The sequence below is a fragment of the Brienomyrus brachyistius genome, chromosome 19, assembly GCF_023856365.1.
Source record: "Brienomyrus brachyistius isolate T26 chromosome 19, BBRACH_0.4, whole genome shotgun sequence".
NCBI classification, from domain to species: Eukaryota; Metazoa; Chordata; class Actinopteri; order Osteoglossiformes; family Mormyridae; genus Brienomyrus; species Brienomyrus brachyistius.
In genome coordinates, this window is record NC_064551.1 from 17,418,834 (window position 1) to 17,440,540 (window position 21,707).

The following is a 21,707-nucleotide window of genomic DNA, read 5'->3' on the forward strand; positions in this document are numbered from 1 at the left end:
GAGGAGTTTACTTACTTTGTAAATGATTAAGTAGTTGGGACAGAATAAATTTAAATATGTTAAAGCAAAATATATTCCGGTCTTTCAGGTAACATCGAATGGGAGTGCCGGGTCTTTTTTAAAGTAATTAATAAAGCCTAACCCTATTAAGGCATTTTTGTATTGCGTAGGCTGGCTCTCCCCTCTCGCAAACGCCCGCCCCCTAGCGGCGGGGTCCGTATCGCCTTTGGGTTTAACACCGGAACTTGCGACACATGTCCGTCTTGTATCTGGGAGGAACATAGGAAAATTTATTGCATTTCTTCACGGGTCACCACCTTCAGAAGCTGGGTGGAGATAGTTCACGCAGGATATACTTATTTCACTGAAATCCGGCAGCAAATAGCTCATACAAACAACTATATTTTAGCTATTAGGGGCATGCAGTCTTCTTCTGCTTCTGCTTAAATCCACCATAGTTCGTGCCAGCAGGCGGTGTGGTGTATGTTAACTATATAAATAAATATATTATTAAATATATATTTACTAACATAATACTTAATAATGTGCATACAAGTGTGTGTGTGTGTATATATATATTGAAGTATATATTAAATACCCTACAAACAAATCGTTGTGGATTAGAACATTTGGACAACTGGCAAGTTCGCGCGAGTCGATAAAAAAGCATATAATCAAAGGTCTTATAATCAATGATTCTAACAGAAAAATATATGCCGCATGCGGCACCTTAAAATTCACAAGGTGATGTGGGGAAATCAGCCATAAACATTGTCGGTAAAATTGTTCTGGTATTCTGAAAGCATGTAGTGCGTTTCATTATTTTCCACAGGAACAACAACAGCAATTACATTTGCGACGCTGACATGTAAATACAGTTAGCACATACAGATGAGGGTGCGGGTGTTCCATAACGCATGACAGTGAACGTGAGGATCTGGCCAGATAGCTAACAGACATGTTTAATCGGACAGTTCGACCCTCCCCTGCGCTAGGGGGCATGATTACAAATGGCTGGAGATTTAAATGCTTTAAAGTCACTGAAGAAGAAAGCACCCCCCCCCCCCCCCCCCCAGAAAAAAACACCAGTCCATGCGTACTATGTTACGGTACCGCGTACGGAAACTTGCTGGGTGAGTTTAGCGTTTGTTTTTGGCATACACATGCATATTTATTGGGTCTTGTCTACTGTAAGACATGCAGGTGTAAAATATGTGATTCAGCTGGATTTATGTTGAGTTAAACCTCGAAATGAAAACATCACAAATATGTTTTTCATCTTTAGACTGTTTGGTGGGCAGTATCATAAGTATGTCTGACTGCATACATTACGAGAAGCCGTTAATGTTATATGGAAAATAAATAAGCACATTGTAAAAACTTTATAGACGTTTTTAGTTGTCTGAATTAGAAATTGCATTAAACTTAGTGTATGGTTCAGTGCATTATCATTTTCGCTGTTAATCAGACCATTCAGGGTCTTATTGCTCTTCTATCTATCTGAATAATTACATCAAATTGTAGCATAAATAACAAGCTAAATAATCGTGTGGTCTTGATGCGTTACTCAGCCATGGATGACATCAGTGCGGAATGGATGACGGCACCTGCGAGGGATTGCGGCAGTGATAATGGTGATGACGACGACGACGTGGAGGAGCAGGAGCCGATTCGGAAGAGGAGCAAAGGGCCGGACCTGCCTGTCCCAGCACCGTGGTATGGAGGTCTGTTAGAGGCTCTTCTGCTGTTCTCACCAGTCCCCCACCTTCCTCATTGATAGCTAGTATGCCATAAAGCTCCTGGCAAGTGCAATGGCCTCTCCCTCCCCCAGAGACATCCAAGGAGACTGGATTTCACCGAAGTGCCAGGCTTTGCCTGAATCAGATTCGGGAATGTCTGTTTGAGCACCGCTGGCAGGAGGCAGCAAAGTACCTGATCAGCTACTTCCAGACTCTGGAGGACACAAGCACACACAGGCAGCTGCTGGCCGCTGAGGTGAGGCACTCTGTGGGTGTCATGGAGGACACAAGCCTGAACCAGTTAGGTGCTGGTTCTAGTCCCAGAAGTGCTCTTACTGGTGGAAAAAAGTATTTACTGTAGGGCCACAGATGGATTATTAGAGAAGACCCTTCTGTTGTACATTCCAGTAAAAGATCATTCTGGGAGTAGTTGGATAGCCACTGTTCAGGCTGAAAACATCTAAACACCAGAAAGTAAATTTATTTGTTGAAAAATCCAGCAGTATTTCAACGTAATTCTCTGCCCTAGTGCACCTTTGTAAAGTGGTGGAAAGTTGTGTTAATATATTAATTTCTCTTTATTAATTTAATTTATTAATTCATTCTATTCCAGATAATTTTTAGATTGGGCAGTGAGATTCTTCATCATCACCCAAACTCCAGACTTGAAGATGTCAATCGTTTTTTTGACCTAATGAAAAACACTGGAGTGAGAGGTTATCTGAAGGTAGGTTTCTGTTTAGCTGTACGCAGCCCAGGTTCTCTGTGACATTTACCATAATGCATCCAGTCCGATGCTGGGGATACATAAAACAGAGTTACGTTTTTGAACGACCTGCTTTAACGACACTGATGATGTGTATTTGGGTGCATTGTTGCAGGTTCCGTGTGACCTTCATTCTGCCTGGTGACTTCTTGTGCGTGTTTGCAGGGTGTGGAGGCCTCAGTGGTTGTGGTTACTTGATTTTGTTTGTTTTTCCTGTTGCTGAGTGTTTCCCCCCCATAATGACTTATCCAGTGGTCTGTTGTAATGACATTTTACATTTCTTCCGATTTGTCTTCATCCTTTCTTCTTATAGAGTGCCAGTCAAAAGTTTGGACACACCCACAGAAAGGTTTATTTACACTATTCTCTACATTTCAGAATGATTATAAAGACATCAAACCGTAAAATAACATATATGGAATGTTGCACTAACTAAAAAGGTATTTTAAAAATAATTTAATGGGGCCAGCTCAATGGTTTGGGATTTAGAAGGTTGTTGGTTCAAATCCCTGGGTTGGCAGCATGATTTCACCATTGCCCCCCTGACCAAGGCCCTTAACCCAAATCACTCCAGGGACTGGCTGGCCCTACTGTCTCCTCTATGCTGGTTTCATGGGGTGGCCTCCTGGGATGGTTTTCCAGTTGCCCTGTAGGAGGTCCCACTTGTATGCTGAGCACTGATTGGTTGTTTTCCCCCTGGTCAAACCCCTCCAAAACAATTTCTACTGGCTATTGGTCAGGTGGCCAGGTCATGTAATGTGACATCTCTCTCCTTTGTAGGTGGCTTGGCGTGTCCACAGTACCAGACTCCTTGTAACTTGCTTCTCTGTTCTAGGTTTGTCTGGAACAGTCATTCCACCTGCTGCTGACTGGGAATTTTGATGATGCCGTGCGGCAGCTGACTACGGCGGAGAGCTGGCGGTATGGTAAACAGTCTGCTGCTCAGGGTGACAGGATGAAGCTCGTCCATGCCTATCGAGGCTTCCTAAGCTATCTCTCCTGGATCTCTAAGAAGGGTTCCACCTCCGAGGATGGTAAGTAGGGACCTGATATTATGTGTGTCTAGCTGTGTGTATTCTGCCCTCTAGTGGTGGATAGGGGCGGTTACTGTAGCAAATCTATATGGTAAATAAAACCTACTGTGGTGTCAGGTTAGTGTGATGTCACTGGTGCAAGGCAGTCAGGTAGTTATTGCCACGATAACATTCTTTAGGAAGATGCCATTTCTCAGTATTTTCTTTGATCTGCACTCCTCAGATGAGTTACTCCCCAGTACACTTGAGTTTTAAGGTCACCTCCATATTGGCTTTTCAGTTATCGCCATTCAGAAGAGAGAACCTGTTATATTTGCTATTATGTGAGAGGGTGGCATCCCTTCAGCAAAACTGAGCTGCTGCCTGTCTGTGCCAGACGATGCCGATCTTTCCGCCACCCAGGAGATGCATACCTACTTCCGGCAAGCATGCATCAGTCTGCAGGAGATTCTGAAGCTGCCTGGAGTGTGGGATCCGTTTGTCGTCGGCTACGTTAATGTGAGTTACGCCGGAAGTGTGCATGTTAAGCTGGCAACATGGGGCTTAGCCGTGTCCTTTGATCGAGGTCTATAAAGGCACGTTTCTCAACATTGTGGATGACGGGCTGTCTGTACTGCTTTGGCAGATGCTGGAGTTTTACAGTGACCATGAGGGGGCGCTGCACGTGCTGAAGGAGTACGCGTATGACAACTCCTTCCCGCCAAACCCCAACGCTCACGTCTACCTCTACCGCTTCCTGAAGAGGCAGGGGGCCACAGAGAAGAAGCAGATCAGGGTCCTTAAGGTGTGTGTGGGGTGTCCTAGGCTCGCCCGTCCTTTGTTCACTTGTCACTGCTCTTTACCACAAACGGCGGTCTTATCCTCTCCCCAGATTCTGGGGGCTTTGGTTCCCAGCCATGAGCTGATGCTGGAGTTGTTTTCACTTCTCCTTCAGTCAGGTAAACCTCCTTTAAAATTTAAATTATTGATTTAAATAATCTGATCTGAGGTCTGATTTTTAAGTCTTAATAGCTGTACAACGTTTTCCAGGGACTGAACAGGATCTGAAAGAGGCACTGGGTGTCATTTTTAATCTCCTCGACGATTGCAGTTGGAAGCGCAGCGTGGCACCCTGGACCTGCTTTCGTGACATCATCAAAATCCTCAGAAAAAAGTAGGGATGCCCTCTGGTACCTGCCTTACTGTTCGTGACGTTTGAATCGCTCGATGGTTTGGCCTTTCTCATTTTAAAGCGGCTCTCTGTTGGCAGGAAGTTGAAGCGTCTCCTTGAGGGAGAGTGGGAGACGCGGAAGGACTGGTGGCCTGCCTTTCATTTCAGGACGTACCATGCGAGGAGGGACTCTGAGTTGTCCTGGGATTTGCTGATGCTGAAAGCTTTTGTGGCTGCAGCTCTGGTCGGAAGCGGTAAGAACGCGGGCTGAGCTCGCCTTGGTCTCGTTGTGCTGGTCAACCCATTAGGCCAGTGTTTCCCAACCCAGTCCTCGGCAAGTTTTTGCTATTGGGAGCTGCGAAGGAGCAAAAACATGCTCCTGGTGCCCTTGTGAATCCCTGAGAACCAGGTTTGGAAGCACTGCATTAGGCAACAACTGGCCGGCAAAGGCCAGCGGTGGGAAGTTCTGATCCAGAAAGCACATATCCTGACCAAGATTTTGATCCAACCAGCCAGTTGAGAACTTTGTAAATGTGACTCTTTATACTAAACTGATTGGTTGAAACAAAATCTTGGCCTGGATTTGTACTTTCTGAACCTGCCCAAAATACTGTCTTCTAAAGGGGGCGCCGATGTAATCAGCCATCTCAGAAGATGCTCTTCACGGCTGGGGAGGGGGTGCTGACGATGAGGCTTGTTGGTGGGGTGTGAGGGGGAAGCAGTTTGCCTGTGGAATCACATGGGCTTTGACCGGCATGGTTGTGATGTTTATTCACCTGCCTTTCTACTTATCATGGATAAGGCTGGGCTGCGCATTGGGTGGGATGCCAGTCCATCTCAGGGTCCACACACACACACACATTCATACACTTTGGGCAATTTATAGGAACGATTTGGTCTCAGCATAACTCTTTGAATTGCAAGAGAAAACCTGCATGACTGGGAAAGAACATACAATCTCCACATACAGAAATTACTTGAATTATTAGAACTTTAAATTCTGGATTTCTGTTTCTGAGTGATGTGATGTAGATGGGTGTATTAATGTCTCCCAGCCATGACTTTAATACCTGAGGACACACGAGGTGTGTTTGAGGGTTTTCGAGTAGTTTGGTCGTCTAGCTGTAGCCTCACCTGATTTATCGAACCGCTACCTTCATGGAGCTGCGATGTTCTGTCTGATTGCAGGATGCATGTACTGCAGAAGAAAAATTGAACTTGAGAAGGAAAAGAAGGCCAGAAGGATGCCGGAAACCCGCGAAAGACGGACGTGCCGTCGCTACCCGAGACGCTGTGGGGGCGCAGAGGTCCGTCTGTCGTACGGAGGAGACCCAGAGTAGCTGGCGGTGAGCTGCTCTGCCTCCTAGTGGGCATTAGGAGACATAACTCTTAAAAGGTGCAATTTTTTTTCTTCACAATTTGTGAAGATGTTAAAATATAACGATAACATTTTGTCGGGTTTTTATCAAAGAGTCTGTAGTAGCTGCATGTTTTACCGTCATGGAGGAACCGGGTTTTGGAGGGAATACGACCTCAGTCATCTTCTAGATCATTCTCGACACTGTTAGTATCATGGAAAACAGTGGAATTTGTAAAGATTTGTTAAATGTTTTGTAACAAGATTATATTTTTATTTTCAGCTTATGTGAAAAATCTGTAATAAAATCATGACTGTCATGACAATAGAATTTTTTTTGTCTGTGTAATATATAGGAAATTGTTACATCACAGAAAGCCTAGTGGTTGTTACCCATTAAATTGAACCCTGAAGAGACCCCTCCCCCTCCTTGATTTATTGGGTACTGACTCTTTATCCCATAATCCTCCTCTCAGATCCGGGTCTCTGTCTGCGTGTTACAGTCCTCGTGGGTGACAGTGAGCCGTGCAGTTCAAACTCCTCCCCACCAGGTGGCACTAGCGCCATATTCCCCACTCCCTTTGGCTGTCTGCATGCCCCCAACATGGACATGGCGCAGCAAGGAGAATTTCTGTAAGAGCAGCCAGCTGTCTCTCAGGAAGACTGCCAGTTCTCCGTTAACTGCCATGCTGCCAGGGTCCTGCTCATAAATACTCTTGTTTAGTTGGAGCAAAATTTGATCGAGCAAAGTGGTTTCATTTTAAAGTCATTAAGGATTCAGGTTTCATTTTCTCAGGTACCTGGATTATTTTTTATAGAGAGGTTTGTAAATTTCCATGACTACATGCATATTTTTAACTACCATTGGGAGATACTGTAAATGGGTTGGGCTTTACAAAATGAAAGCCAAATCTCTGCAGTCCATGTTCTGAGAACATGCTTAGCTTTACAGGGCTAGCCCTTAAAGTTCTACACACGTTTATAATGCGGCATGCATACTGCATGTTCTTGATTGTTTTATTTTTAATTTAGCTTTATTCAGATGCTAAGGTTTGCTGTCTGTTGTGTACAGTATCTAAATTTAAACTGTGAAGTATGCTATGAATTATCTAAATCATAGATGAAGAAATTCTGCATGATGCGTATTCATACGCTTTACTTATTACTGTTTGTTTTAATGAGGTTTATTTTTAATCTTGTTGACATTGAAAAGCATCAGTACAACTTTGTGTACCAGCAGTAACATCCAGCTGTGTGGTCGGAACTATGCAAACTGCAGGGCAGAAATGTGGTTTGGGGCGCCGCCCTAACCGGACCTCCTCAGGGACAGAATCCACTGGAATCATGCCATGTTATCATGAATGAGATCTAGTACTAACTGTTTTAGAAAATTCATTACTGTTATACATGCACTCACTGGTCCCTTCATTAGTTGGTACCCCTACGCAGTGCCGGGTAGGACCCGCTTTGTTAGGTACCCCTACGCAGTGCCGGGTAGGACCCGCTTTGTTAGGTACCCCTACGCGGTGCCGGGTAGGACCCGCTTTGTTAGGTACCCCTACGCGGTGCCGGGTAGGACCCGCTTTGTTAGGTACCCCTACGCGGTGCCGGGTAGGACCCGCTTTGTTAGGTACCCCTACGCGGTGCCGGGTAGGACCCGCTTTGTTAGGTACCCCTACGCGGTGCCGGGTAGGACCCGCTTTGTTAGGTACCCCTACGCGGTGCCGGGTAGGACCCGCTTTGTTAGGTACCCCTACGCGGTGCCGGGTAGGACCCGCTTTGTTAGGTACCCCTACGCGGTGCCGGGTAGGACCCGCTTTGTTAGGTACCCCTACGCGGTGCCGGGTAGGACCCGCTTTGTTAGATACCCCCACGCGGTGCCGGGTAGGACCCGCTTTGTTAGATACCCCCACGCGGTGCCAGGTTGGACCCGCTTTGTTAGGTACCCCTATGCGGCGCCGGGTAGGACCTGCTTTGTTAGGTACCCCTATGCGGCGCCGGGTAGGACCTCCTTTGTTAGGTACCCCTATGTGGTGCCGGGTAGGACCTGCTTTGTTAGGTACCCCTATGCGGCGCCGGGTAGGACCTCCTTTGTTAGGTACCCCTATGTAGTGCCGGGTAGGACCCGCTTTGTTAGGTACCCCTACGCGGTGCCGGGTAGGACCCGCTTTGTTAGGTACCCCTACGCGGTGCCGGGTAGGACCCGCTTTGTTAGGTACCCCTACGCGGTGCCGGGTAGGACCCGCTTTGTTAGGTACCCCTATGCGGTGCCGGGTAGGACCCGCTTTGTTAGGTACCCCTATGCGGTGCCGGGTAGGACCCGCTTTGTTAGGTACCCCTATGCGGTGCCCGGGTAGGACCCGCTTTGTTAGGTACCCCACGCGGTGCCGGGTAGGACCCGCTTTGTTAGGTACCCCACGCGGTGCCGGGTAGGACCCGCTTTGTTAGGTACCCCTACGCGGTGCCGGGTTGGACCCGCTTTGTTAGGTACCCCTACGCGGTGCCGGGTTGGACCCGCTTTGTTAGGTACCCCTACGCAGTGCCGGGTTGGACCCGCTTTGTTAGGTACCCCTATGCGGTGCCGGGTTGGACCCGCTTTGTTAGGTACCCCACGCGGTGCCGGGTAGGACCCGCTTTGTTAGGTACCCCACGCGGTGCCGAGTAGCACCCGATTTAGCAGTAACTGAACCTTCTGACCCTATGTATGTTCTGTGCTCAATGGCAGCCATGACTTGCTTTTTGGAAGCTGTTTGCTTTTTAGAACCAGGTCTACCTAATAGTGACTATTTTACACCTAAATCCGAGGGAGTGATTGATAGCAGATATCGCAGGTTTAATAATTATAGTATAGTATGTTTTTAGATGTCATTTGTGATGCCTCAGCCAGTCCTACCCACACTCCCATCTCCCATGGTGATGGCCCTGTTGCCGTGACACCCTCTGAGTAATATGAGTTTGGGAACCTAAGTTCCTGGCATGAAATGAGATAAAGCAATATCTACGGATCGATGGTCATGTCATCATGGCCAGAGGTGGCTCAGACTTTCCGTTTAATTAGCTCTGAAATTATTAATAAGGACCATGTTCTTAAATATAATGTCGCGCACATTTCACCAGTTATATTGATGATTTAGCAAATGCTGGTTTCACTTAAGGCAAATGTAACAAGCATTTTCACAGTCTGCATCAATAGCAAATATGTCATCCCCCCCCCCCCACCAAACAATTGAAAATTGACCCCATTAAAATTCTATCCATAACAGCAAATAAATACCCCTGCACTTTTTAACCATGAAAGCATTTTTATATCCCAAAAAATAATGTCTTGGGAGATTTGAGGTATGTTGTTGTCGTTTCTGCATCGTCGTTCATGCTGTCTTGATGTCGTTGTGCAGCAGCTCGCTGGCCCGTTTGGGACAGACACAAGCCTCACAGTGCATAAGGACGCCCTCCAGCCTGAGGATGTTGAGGCCTTTTCAGCAGTTTTCAGCTTCCTTCACATATATAATAATGAGGACGGAAATTCTAACCTGCTTTTGTATCTTCTCTCATTCTCTGTCCGCAGTCTCCTCAAGGCCCGGCCTCGTGATGCGTCTTCGGTTATCTTTGGTTGCCTTTGGGGGGGGGGGAGGGGGGGGACGTGATGGCATATTACATAATTCTGGCTGTAGCTGTCAGGCTGGAACGCAGCTCTAAAAAGGAAATGTCTCTCCTCTGACTGTCCCAACATTGTTCTTCAAGGAAGCAGTAAGAACCAACCCTCTGTGGAAAGATTTATGCAGGACCTCTACGTGGAGACACCCCTGCACTCGTTCTATGATTTGACGGTAGGGCAGGCGGGAGGCATTAACTTAGCATTTGAAGGGAAGGTCAGCTGATCACACGATGACCAATCAGCTTTGAGTTGCAGTTTTGAATGGGAAAAAAAGATGAAGATGAGTCGCACAGCATGTTAGTTGGTCATCTTGTAACATCAGCAGCAGTGCTTATCACATGGGAGCCCCAGCAAACGCGCCCTTGTGTAACCACCTGGGTTGGGGGTTAAATTTGTATGTTCTCCCCGAGTTGTGTGAATTTCCTCCTGTATTTCAAAAGACGTGCAGATGAATGAATCGATAGCTTCCTGTAAATCCCTTTTTCAAAAAGCGCTACGGAAGATGGAGGGATGTAAATGCATCAGAGCTGGTTTACCTGCTGTACTTGCTAAGCATGATGGTACTTTCATTAGCCAACTGTTTGTCTCGCTGGGTAATTAATACAGCCCGAGTCTCCCCAAGTCCCCCAGCCGAGATCGCAATTAAATGGCGCCTGCTCCTTTCCCCTTGGCTATAAACGCATCTGCACCGTGACGAGGCTGCGACCTTCTGACGTGTTTATTAGAGCAAAGATAAACAAAGATTGAGTTCCTGAAAACGCCATTTTTTGCAAACATATGAGCATAGTAACAAAACTGAGGTCACTTCACTTGCCCATCATGTTTACGGAGGTATGTTTCATTTATCCAACAGATGATTTTACTCAAAGCATCAAAGGGTCAGACGCTTCCTGGGGTAACTGGGAGTTGAAGACCTCACTCAGGGGGCCAGTAGTGACATCACTCTGCTGACAGTGGGATCTGAACTAGCAACCTTCTGATCACAGGTACAGAGTCCTAACCCACACGCCCGCTTTTCCTCAGTTTTAGCCAGAGGAGCTGATGAAGAAGACACTGCATGGTGGAGGGTGGCTTCCTGCCTCGCCGTCGGGGGCTCCGTGCATCTGCTGCCTCGGGGATCCAGCTGCTCGCAACACGGTCCGACGCCCACGGACGCACACTCACACCAATCTGGGAGAAAGAGGACAGTCTTCGCTCACCGAAACTGACAGCTCAATATGGGCCCCCATCCGAGCGTGAAAGAAACATGATAAAGTCCCCCCCCCCAGGTCTGCATTGCCTCTCGGAACAACTGATGCCCATGCCTATCCCAAATGCTAACCCACCCCCCTCCACCCCTCCACCAACCAGACCTTACTCCCCAGAAACCTAGATCCCAGAAAATGCCACATTTATATATTAAAGTTCCACTGGATGATGACAGTGTAACAGGCAATGAAAATGACAATAAAAAAATACCAGTAAAAGAGTATTGTTCAAGCAGACATGGAGACAGATATAACCTAACCCACAATCCTCCTCTTTCAATTTGTCCATAAAGGGAGTTTGCCTCAGTAAGCACGTCTGCCTATATGATTTTTTTCTTTCTATTGTACTCTGCACTGTAAGACTGTTAATCTGAATTCAGCGTTTGCCGTACCTCTCAGCAAAGTGTTTATATTGCCTAGCAGCTGTTTCGCCGAGCCGCTGAACCCCCCCACCACCGGAGCCTGGCGGGATTTTGCCATAGCAACCAAGATGGCCACCGCGACGCCAATCTGCCGCGAGAACTCGTGGGCCAGCAGTCCGGTGACTGTAATTGGAGCGAGAAGAGGACGTGGGGGTGGGACTGGGCGGGCAAAACGGCTGCGAGCCCACGGCGTCCTCTGGAGCACGGCGAGCTGAAGGCCGGCGCCAAGACCCACAGGGACATCTGTTGGGGGTGCGGGGGGACACGGCTCGCCAGAGAGCAGGGGGACACGGCACGCCCCCCCCCTCCACCCCCACCTGATCAGGTTTTGATGTTTTTCAGTGTACAGTCTGGTAGATGGCTGCCTATTGCAGGTTTGATGGTATTGGTGGGCAGCTCCATGACGGCAAGTAAGAAACCACCAGCAGAGGTGAAGAAGTGAAAAGACAGAAGTGGAACACCCCCATCCAGTAACTACTTATTCTGGGTCATGGAGGGGAGGGGAGGGGAGGGGAGGGAGAGGGGGGGGGGGGTGGCTGGAGCCTGTCCCAGGCAGCATAAGGCCCAAAGCTGGGGTACCCTGGACAGGATGCAATTTGTTGAGTGAAATGTTTATTTTAAATAGTCCGTCTCTTTTCCATGAGTGTGTGTCCAGTAGAGGGTCGCAGTTATCCTGGACCCGATCCGAGGAAGCACAGGACAGGAGGCAGGGGGCACCTGGACAGAATGCCAATCCATCGCAGGGACACTGTCCTAATGTAAAGACACTATGCTTTATGTAACGGTACGTTCATGGGCTGTGAGAGAAAACCACACACACACACACACACACAGATCATTAACTAATGGGACAGTAACAACCCAAAAGGGGCAGTCATACTAGTGTAAAAAATATCCAGGTTCTTCCCAGAGTTGTCCAAAAATGGGAAAGACAGTATAATACAGTATACCATGGTAGTGTGAGTATACCATGATATTTTCATTCTGCTAATGAATAGTGTTGCTTTTGAAAATATGTGAAGATAGCATGCCAGCTAGCGATGAGTTATGAACGTGCATTAACAAAACTGGTACTCAAGTACACGATGCCAGTATGAAGGGTTAAATGCACCAGTAAGTACTTGTCATAACCGTACAAATGCATTCTTCTCCCACAGTTTTCTATTTTTAAAAAATGTTCTTGTCATAACGATGCAAATGTGCATAAAACAAATGTCCTCCTCCGTTGCACTTCTGTGAAACTGAAGGGTCAGGCGCTCCATACCACACCAGATTGGTTTAGCGACGTGAATTTGTGAGTCGAAGTTCATTCAAGGGCGTGCTTTCACTTGGCCCGAGTGCCTAGTATCGAGTCCGAGCATGGTTGCCCCCCCCCCCCCCCCCCACTGGTCTGTGCTCACATTGCGCTTAACATTCCAGGCCCGAGCACGCTTTTATCATCAGTGCGAGACTTTTGGTGTTAAAGGTAACAGAAAGAAAAACACCACATCACTTCATATATTTCATGACTGATGTTTTTATCTTGTCTTCTTTGGAGTCATTATGGGCACGATGACACACAGGCCTCATAAATTCATCAGAAGGCAAGCAGCGATTTTCATATAATCATGTTGCATGTAGAAGAAGATGCTTCGGTATTTTGCCAGATATCTCAGAGTTTTTGTGTGCCGCACCCAGTTGTTTCTCGATATCCTCGTCAGCCCAATTTTCCAGCAAACTCTGAACATCTGCCGTAGACCAAAGAGACCCACATGCTGCCGTATTTAAGTTTTTTCATTTAATAACGAGCGTTAAAAAAATCTATTTGGACACTGTTTTTTCAGTACTGTACGCCTAAAATATTAATGAGAAGTGAATTGTGACGCCCAAAAGTTAGTATACATTTGCTGCATCCTTGTGTTGAATTCAGTTAGTGGAGCTTGCCAGAAGGTCCTGCTTTGGTATACCATGAAGCAAAGGAGGACGTGGTGGTGAAGAAAGGAACAGTTTAGTAGCCGCAACATCTTTTATAGCAAACCGGACTTTTGGGGGTCAGTTGTGCTTGAGCGTGGTGTGGATCAGCAACCCTAAATGGACTCTGCGAAAAAACAGGCTGCAGATTCGCTGTGCTTCCGGAAGTAAACTTTTTGCTTGTCACGTCAAGCGGCTGGAATTTAATAACCCAAACCCCGTCGTTAGTGAGACAGTAATATTACTACCCCTGTTATTAATGAGACGGCTTTACCCCAAACCCAAACCCGGAAATGGACTCCTTGGATTGCCGCTTCTTCTCAGTGCCCCTGGTCGCTCGACCCTCCAGCCCTCCTAATGTCCCAGGGCTCTATCCAAACGCACGTTAAGTCAGGTTAAGTGTGATCCGCTCCTGACGGGCTGGATCTGCTCGCCTGGCCCGTCTGTTCGACCTGAGCAGGTGGACTGTGAAGCAGGCCGTCATGTGTAGGTTACACACAGGCTGCTCCAGCACCCGTCGGTCACCCACGCAGTGCCTACGCGCTGGAATGTGTCACGAATTAATCATCCCAAAGATGCTGTGAGCCACACACTCCCACACAGACCACTGGCACGGCACCAGCTGTACCCTGCTCCTCTGATTTCTCCCTGTCAGTCGCCTACAGGCGCTTAGGGTCAGAGAAGGTCCCTCTGTTGATGGGGCCCAGCTGATCGACGCCCCACTGCGTAACCAAGGGCGCCGATGTGCAGATGCCCTTGCCAGGGTTCTATGCTCCCCAGAGATTTTCCAGCTCAGCATTACAGTCTTCCCAGCTGCTGCTGTCTCTCTCCATACTGTATATATATCACCTAAATCACATGGTTCCTCCAAACTCCAGCCACCCCACACAACCCACAGTGCTCACCTCATCCCGGAGGTCATCATCAATGGCCTTTTATACCATACTGAGTTGTGCTGTTATACATTGAACAATATTACTAACATAATGAAACCTAATGCCCATTTAACACATGGTGCGGAACTCTGGTCACACATGGCCAGGTGAGTGAACAGGTCATGTGACTGGCAGGTCGCATGACTGACATTCCCAGCTGACTGGGTTTTGACCCTTGTCACCTCAGGCCGCTTCTTACTGCCCCACGTCGGCCCCGCATCATAGCACCGGGCCACAATGTGGCTGGATGGAATGCAAGCGTTGCCCCAGGATGGCGCTCGTTTGGGAAGATGGGCTGAGGACTCTGGCTGCCACCAGAGTGAGGCACTTCCCCTTGCATTTTTAAATTATTTCTCCTGGTGCTGTTTACCAGCGTATTACCAGCTCGGAGCCCAAAACTGGCGTGTGACTCGCCGGCACCAATAAGCCACGTGTCGCCTCACTGGTTCCCATCTCCGCCCCCGACAATCTGCATCCCGCACAGTTCACTTCACCCATCGCCTACCATTACAGGCCAGCTGGGCACCATCAAGGGGACAAGCTCTTAACTGAAAGAGGAACCTGGTGCCAGTTCCGGTCCAGGTTTCTGCCACCTCAGGCCTTTAACAGATGCCATTTATCCTTAAGTTTAGCCACTGTTGGGGTGGTGGGGGGCAGTAAGGTGTCAGCTGGTGTTTCCTCTGGTTGTTTCAATCTCCTACTGCTGTCCAATGACATCAAGTCAGGCTGATAAGCATCTGTAAATTACCCAGAACACTTTTAAAGTGGAGTCTTGCACACAAAAAATCCATTTATCTATCCGCTTTTTCTGTTCAAGGTCCTGGGGGTTGGGGTGGGGGGCTGGAGTCTTTCCCAGGCAGCACAGGGCACCAGGCAGGGGGTTACATTCTGGACAGGATGCCAGTGCATTACAGAACCTGCATAGACAGAACTCACTTCAGAAGTTACTTTTCATCTTTAAATTGTAATAAATCATCATAAAATGGATCGAAGATTGGACCTAATATGTTTATTAAGGATAGATATCTTGCCACCTCACAGCTGTGGGAATTGTGGGTTCACTCTGACTTCCACTAAATTAGCGTAGCTTCCCTGTGGGTTGTTTGACTTAACATGTGTCTGATTGACTGGTGCAACATCCCTGAACCGTTCTGTGTTTATGCTTGATTTCATATATATTTCTGATTCACTGAGTGCGATGAAGATTCAGATCTGCCTGTTGTTAAAGCACAAACTGGGTGGTTTTTTCAGATACATCGACCCTGCTGAGCAACACGCCGCCCCCATTTTAATGATCGAAATGTTAAGGTCAACACAACGAACGTAAATGTCCTGTTTCCAAATGTCACTTGATTTGAGTCATCAGCAAAGGCGGTTAGATGGTGGATGGATGGAATTCACAATTCGCAGAGTAACACGAATACCGGACTCAGTGACATCAGGAATGACACAGAAAATCCATTCCCTAACCCTCTTATCATATGGAACATTTCTGAGTTTCATGGTTAAAGACCTGCAGTAATATGATAGGTGTGACTAAGAGAATCAAGTTCGTCACGCTATTATAATCATCGCCATTATAATAATCTTTCTTAGAAAACAGTCACTGTGTGACATGGAGTCAAATTGCCTGCAGCTGAATTAAGCTTGAATCTAAGGAGACGTTCCTTTAATTAACATTTTAATTCAGCAGACGCTCTTATTCAAAGCGATGTGCATTTTCTGAGAAAGCAGAGTCAGCCAGTCCCTGGAGCAAATGGGGGTTAAGGGCCCAAGAGTGACATCACTTTACGGACCATGGGATTTAAACTAGCAACCTTCCGATCCCTGGGAGAACATCTTATCCCACCAAGCCGCACCAACAGTGTGTTCTTTACATTTTTATTTATTTAGTGTTCTTTATTTAGGTACCTGGTGTGATATATTTCAGGGTGAGCTGCTTGATTGTATGTCCAGTTACAAATTAGCTGGGGCGTGGCTCTGTGGCTTAGGACTGTGCTTGTGACCAGATGGTCGTCGGTTCAGCTCCCGTGGCTCTCTGGGTGATGTCACCGCTGGGCCCTTGAGAAAAGCTTTTAGCTTCTGTCGTCTGAGAGTTGCTGGCTGATACTCCCTTAGGTGCTGTTTGGTAAATAAAGCAAGGTGATTAATAATTCACTGGGCTTATACCTATCATTCTTAAAAGATCACTCGCGTATGACTTTTGTTTCTGTCTGGTTATTGGTCGCAGAGCGTAGCTGGTTAAATGGGGTGGTGATCTAACAGCGTTGTGATTTAACGCTGTGCCCCACCCCCCCATGTTACCCGTCAGCAGGGCTGCAACCTAAATCGCTGGGCGCTTCACGGTTTGTTAGAAACCTTAAGCATGCAGCTGTGCTGGAGTCCTCAGATGGGGAGCGATAGGATCCAGGATCACTGCTGGAGAAAATGGGAGCATTGTGCTCAGTGGTGGTGTTTACAAGTTTGCATAGGGCCCCTGAGGTTTGGCCCCCTGTTGGTCACAAATAATCACAACACTAAATATTTAAAAAAATGCATTATTTACTTAGGAGATGCTGGAGTAGTGTGGTCTGCTAAGTAGCTAGCTAACTATGATCTTCTAACTGTGGTCGATAACTATTTATCTGAGGGTGGCCTCAGATACTACAAATCAGGTGCTTGCACATGCCTGGGAAACTCCAGGTAGAAACCTGGCATCACATATTACATGGAGTTGGAACGTTTCTGCAGAAGTATCACTTCATTCTTAAGTCTCTCGGGGAGTTTTTTTCGGTGACATGCGCAAATACCAAGTAATAACTCAGTTGCTGCTGGAGTACAAATCATAACAAATTATGAACAAATATAGTTGCTGCTTGAGACAAAAGGTAAGCCACGATTTATTAATGATGAGCAAATATGAGATCAGTACTTCACTTGTGTTATTCATTACTACCTCCTTCAATAGTTCCTCCAGTAATTCACAAAGGTTTACAGAATTAACACATATTGTATCAAATATGCTAACTGCCTGAGATAAAACATACATCACAATTCATTAATTATGGATTAACCTGAGATCAATATGTAAGTAAGACTTAGTTTGTGGGTAATTAATACTTAACATAATACATGTTACTGTTTTTTCTCTCCGCACACTTGGATGAAGGTTCGTGAAGCTGGTGACCAGGTATCCGTGATCTTCTCCTATGCTCCTCAGAAGCAGAGTGACTGATTGCTGACCATCCAGCAAAACTGAGCCAAACTGAGTGCCTGAGTCCTGGCTTGAGCAGGTGGACCAGGGGAGCAAAAGAAAAATCCCCACCTTCCCCCAATGTTCTCTCAAGGTGAGGCAGCGTTTACCACCAGGTTTGGGAGCCCCTGCTGGCCACAAACAGTCAGTACACTTGAGGGAGCGAAGGGGCCCTCAACTTTATGAATTAGGCCCCAGAATCAGGAAACCTGCCTCTGCAGCTCAGACCAAGTCCTCTGAGACAATCATTGTGTGTCAGTACTATTCTTGAGTATTCATTCATAATGAATGAACACATGGCAGGGTGTCCATCAGCATGAAGGGCCCCCCACTGGTGGATTTAGGATCATTATTAATTATAGCATATCGCAGACAATGAAATGGTGTTTTAATTAAACAGAATAAAGAATCTGTTTCATGAGACGGCAAAATGATTCACCGTTTCCCCTTCTTTCCTAGTGACAGTGTCGCCTTCCTTTTGTCGGACGAGGCGAATGCTATTCCTAAGAGATTAATCCAGCACACGAGGGTGAATGGAAACGACACTGTGGAACAAGGCGGGTTTGATTAATTTTTACTTTTTTTTACTTTCCTGCCCTCAGGAAAATGGCAGAAATTGTTATAGCGTCACAGGCCAATTCGAAACAAAATAAAGAAATATCACCTCTAACAGAAAAATGCCCTTTTAGACACTTTTGCTGAATCCTAGTTGCGGCTTTTCTCTCATGGGGTGTACGTCCGGAGGTGGGCTGTCTGTGCCGTGGCCGGAAGGTTGTGGGTTCAAACCCTCCGGTTGGGTTGGGGAAGGCTCCAGTCCCAGCCTGCTGCTGGCTGACCATGGATACCCCACCCACATGTGGTGCCTGTTAAAATAATCATTAATAATGGCCCTTTCCACACTTTCTTGCATCTAGAGACCTTGTCTCATACCTACAGACGACTTGGCAAGTCTAATTCACCTCAGAGTGTTCTTAGAATTTGGGGGGAACAGGAGAACCCAGTGGAAACTCCACAATGACATGGGGAGAACATGCAAATTCCACATATGAAGCTGGGGCAGAAACTCCCACCCTGGTCTGCAGAGGTGTGAGGAGACCATGCTAACCTCAGCACGCTGCCCTGCAAAGGGTTGGAACCCCATCCCAGGTTCTTCACCGCTTTGTGCCTGGAGCTGCTTGGATAGGCTCTGGACCTCTGCAGCCCTGCATAGGAATAGGCTCGATGGATGGATGGACTGATTTAATCATGTCACGAATAGCAGAGGAGAACTTTTCTGGAATTTTCCCAAGCCACCAAAGTTCCTGCTTATCCTGTCTCCCGTTCCAGCAGATTCCCCCTGGCACTCAGACTGCTCAGGTGAACTGCGTCAACGTGGCTCGATGGTGTGGTACCGTGGTCTATCTCACAGGCTGACGCCCACGTTTGGGCTTGTGCTGTAGGCTTGTGCGACCTTTTTCGAAACAGCTACACGTAGCGAGAGAAACGCACATTACTGCGGAGGCACATTAACTCTAGCTTAAAGGTCATGTTTAATTTGCAGTTAAGGACGACAAACACAAACAAGTGTTTTTCTGAGTGACGTCTGCCATATTGCCTCAATGTCATCAACACAGTGGGCGGGATAAAAGTCAAGCTCATTATGGAAAGGAAAAGACATTTAAGTGCGTTTAAATGCCAAATTACTGTAACTGTAATCTTTCCAGTTAGTGGAACACTTGACCTGTCCTATGTTTCATTTTTAAAGGTTTATTTTTCTCTGACTTGCCTCTGAACAGAACAGCCTCTTGCTCAAGTCATTTAACAGCTGTTCATTACAGGGCAATAACCAGCTGCTGGAAAGTGTGTAGCTTGGCTAAACGTTTTCAATCGTGTGATGCTGTGGTCCTCTGATCCATCCATCAGGCCCTTGGCGAATGGTAGTTACATTCCTCCAGGCCTGGGTTGGGGAACTTGGGAAATCATCAAGAAGGCGAAGAGGAACTTTTTTTTTCCGTGGCCTTTGCCTTGCGGCAAGACAAATGGACATTAGAGAGAGTGTAACCCTGTATTACACAGATGTAATTAACACACCACACCCATCATGCCTAACTGCAGATCAACATAACATAATGTCAGGTAACAAATCCTGCCTGTAGTACTTCACCCGTACTGGTAGTGTCCCTATATTCAAATGGGACTATATTGAATTAATATCTGTTAACTCTTCAGGTACAAAAGTGGGTGTAATAGTATATTGTTGCTGTGAATAAAGCCCAGATTTCAGGCCAGAGTGAGGTGATGGGGGTCCATGGAGGGAGGGTAGTGTCGAAGGTCCTTATCCTATTGGAGATGAGTTGCTGATTAAATTTCATCTCACTGTCATTTGATTAGTTTGTTACCCAGTTCAGAGAATTTAATTTCAAATAAGTATAAGAGAAAGCACTCAGTTACTGAGACCCCTGGACTGGATAAGTAATTACGAAAAGAGGCGGTTGGGATGGAGATGTATAGAATTACGAAAAGCACTTCAGATTTTGGATAATTCATTGTTACGGAAAGCCTGCTTGCCACCCAGGGACATCTCATAGACATCTTCAGGGATATATGCTCTCACAGTTAAAGAAAAAAAATATGATTGGAAAAAATAAACCGTATGAGAGTCTCCTGGTATTTCTGAGCTCGTGTGTTCAACACTGCAACACTGTCCTTCCTCTTTATACAGTTTCACATCCTGCTACTTCACTTTCAGAATTGCCGTGTGACCTTTAAATAGGTGCACCTTTTCCTGAAGTAAAAAAACGTAACAGAAACCGAGAATATCACTTCCCTTCTTCGGCGAGTCACATGAAAATCACCGACATTCTTTATTATGTTACATAATACAAATTGGCGATTATTAGTTGCCTATCTGAGTGCCTTTGTTGGGGAAAACTAATCAGTACTTGTAACGACATGGCTAACTTAATGAAGCTTTATAGTGGCTGATGTAAGAATCTTCTGTTAGCATTTTTTATTGCCAAGTGGGATGGAGCTGAGGTCATCACTGCATAAAGCTCACCTTTATAGACTGTGATAGACACAGTCACGCTGAAAGAGGGGGAAAAAGGGGGGTGACGGACCCTATGGCTGTAACAGAACGACATCACCTGCTTCAAATCTGCCCTCAAATTAACTTTCAAACTAGCTTTCGGCAATAGCTGGCACGGTTATCTTTGTCTGCTTAGCTTTCCATTTCACCTCAAACACAGAGGCCCAGCTTCTAACTTAACCAGCTAAACTTTCGAAGTTGTTTCCCTAAAACTGCTGTACATAGCGTCATCTGTGAATGAAGTGCTTCTGTATCTCTGATATTATTGATTTTTGAATAAATCGAATTAATACTGACTTGGAGACGGCTCAGTAGATTTATGAAAGCTAAGATTTTGCCCGCAAAAGGCTCATGTTCCCCGACATATCATAAATAATGTGACACACAGTAGATCGAATGACAGGAATCTGAGTGACGTCATGTAATGTGAATCAAATTCAACTGAGAAGCGGTTCTCTGAACGACTCGTCGAACCCAGTGGACGCCAAATGGCCCATTCCTCCACTCAAGCTAGCCAACAAGCGTTGCTCATCCCACCAAGCTACACATTTTGTCAGATCTATGACGAACTAAGAATTCCCACTGTCCCTGGACGAACAACTCCATTAACCATGACACAACAGGCCCAGCGGACTTAGGCCTCGTTTGCAAAGCCAGTCTGATAGGCTGCTGGGCTGATGTCACCCTCTGACTCAGATGCGTGGCACCGCCCACCAACCGGCAACACAACCCTTCTGAAGTCAGTCTCTCTCATATAAAGCTCCTCAAAACGGTCAGTTTGGAGAAAACAAAGAGCGACGATGTGATGACATCACCTGAGTAGCCGTGAGCCAGATCGGCTAGGTCACACGGCGTTCAGGATGGGGACAAAATGTTCCCACGCATTGTCTGACTAATGTTTTCCTTGAAAAAACACGACCTGAAACCATCAACAGTGAGCGGTCGGAGTAAACCATTAAACGGAAGATTGTACAAACACCTGTACTTCCTAAAAACATAGCTGTCCTCTGCATTTGGGGATTATAAGTACAGTATGAAAGGCTATAGTAAACAGTACACACTTCGTCATTGGACTAGACAGAGAACAGAGGTAACCAGCCTATTTATTAAGCTTTGGCCTATTGTCCATGTGATGCCTTATGCAACCAGGAAC

At 46.6% G+C, this 21,707-nt stretch overlaps 1 protein-coding gene across 2 annotated transcripts; it reads left to right on the top strand.

Moving 5' to 3' along the window:
- Window positions 1-1,043: 1,043 nt before the first annotated feature.
- On the top strand, window positions 1,044-20,850 carry taf1a (TATA box binding protein (TBP)-associated factor, RNA polymerase I, A). Of its 2 annotated transcripts, XM_048985982.1 has the most exons (16): window positions 1,044-1,133; window positions 1,572-1,724; window positions 1,832-1,995; window positions 2,353-2,466; window positions 3,341-3,539; window positions 3,916-4,037; window positions 4,165-4,323; window positions 4,411-4,477; window positions 4,569-4,692; window positions 4,789-4,943; window positions 5,878-6,868; window positions 10,555-10,687; window positions 11,372-11,840; window positions 12,015-12,154; window positions 17,404-17,581; window positions 17,947-20,850. In XM_048985982.1, exons 2-11 carry the CDS (start codon window positions 1,574-1,576, stop codon window positions 6,027-6,029), a joined length of 1,407 nt encoding a protein of 468 aa, XP_048841939.1. In that variant the 5' UTR covers window positions 1,044-1,133; window positions 1,572-1,573; the 3' UTR covers window positions 6,030-6,868; window positions 10,555-10,687; window positions 11,372-11,840; window positions 12,015-12,154; window positions 17,404-17,581; window positions 17,947-20,850. The 2 variants fall into 2 exon arrangements, with proteins under 2 accessions (XP_048841939.1, XP_048841940.1); XM_048985983.1 differs by lacking the exon at window positions 10,555-10,687 and having other exon boundaries at window positions 5,878-6,035; window positions 10,725-11,840; window positions 17,455-17,581.
- Window positions 20,851-21,707: the final 857 nt, after the last annotated feature.

Bases quoted from the DNA above. Each gene is read 5' to 3' on its own strand.
- taf1a (XM_048985982.1), top strand. From the start codon at position 1,574: ATGGATGACATCAGTGCGGAATGGATGACGGCACCTGCGAGGGATTGC. The intron at 1,725-1,831 runs GTCTGTTAGAGG...TCCCTCCCCCAG, and splicing joins CCCAGCACCGTGGTATGGAG to AGACATCCAAGGAGACTGGA. The intron at 3,540-3,915 runs GTAAGTAGGGAC...TGTCTGTGCCAG, and splicing joins GGGTTCCACCTCCGAGGATG to ACGATGCCGATCTTTCCGCC.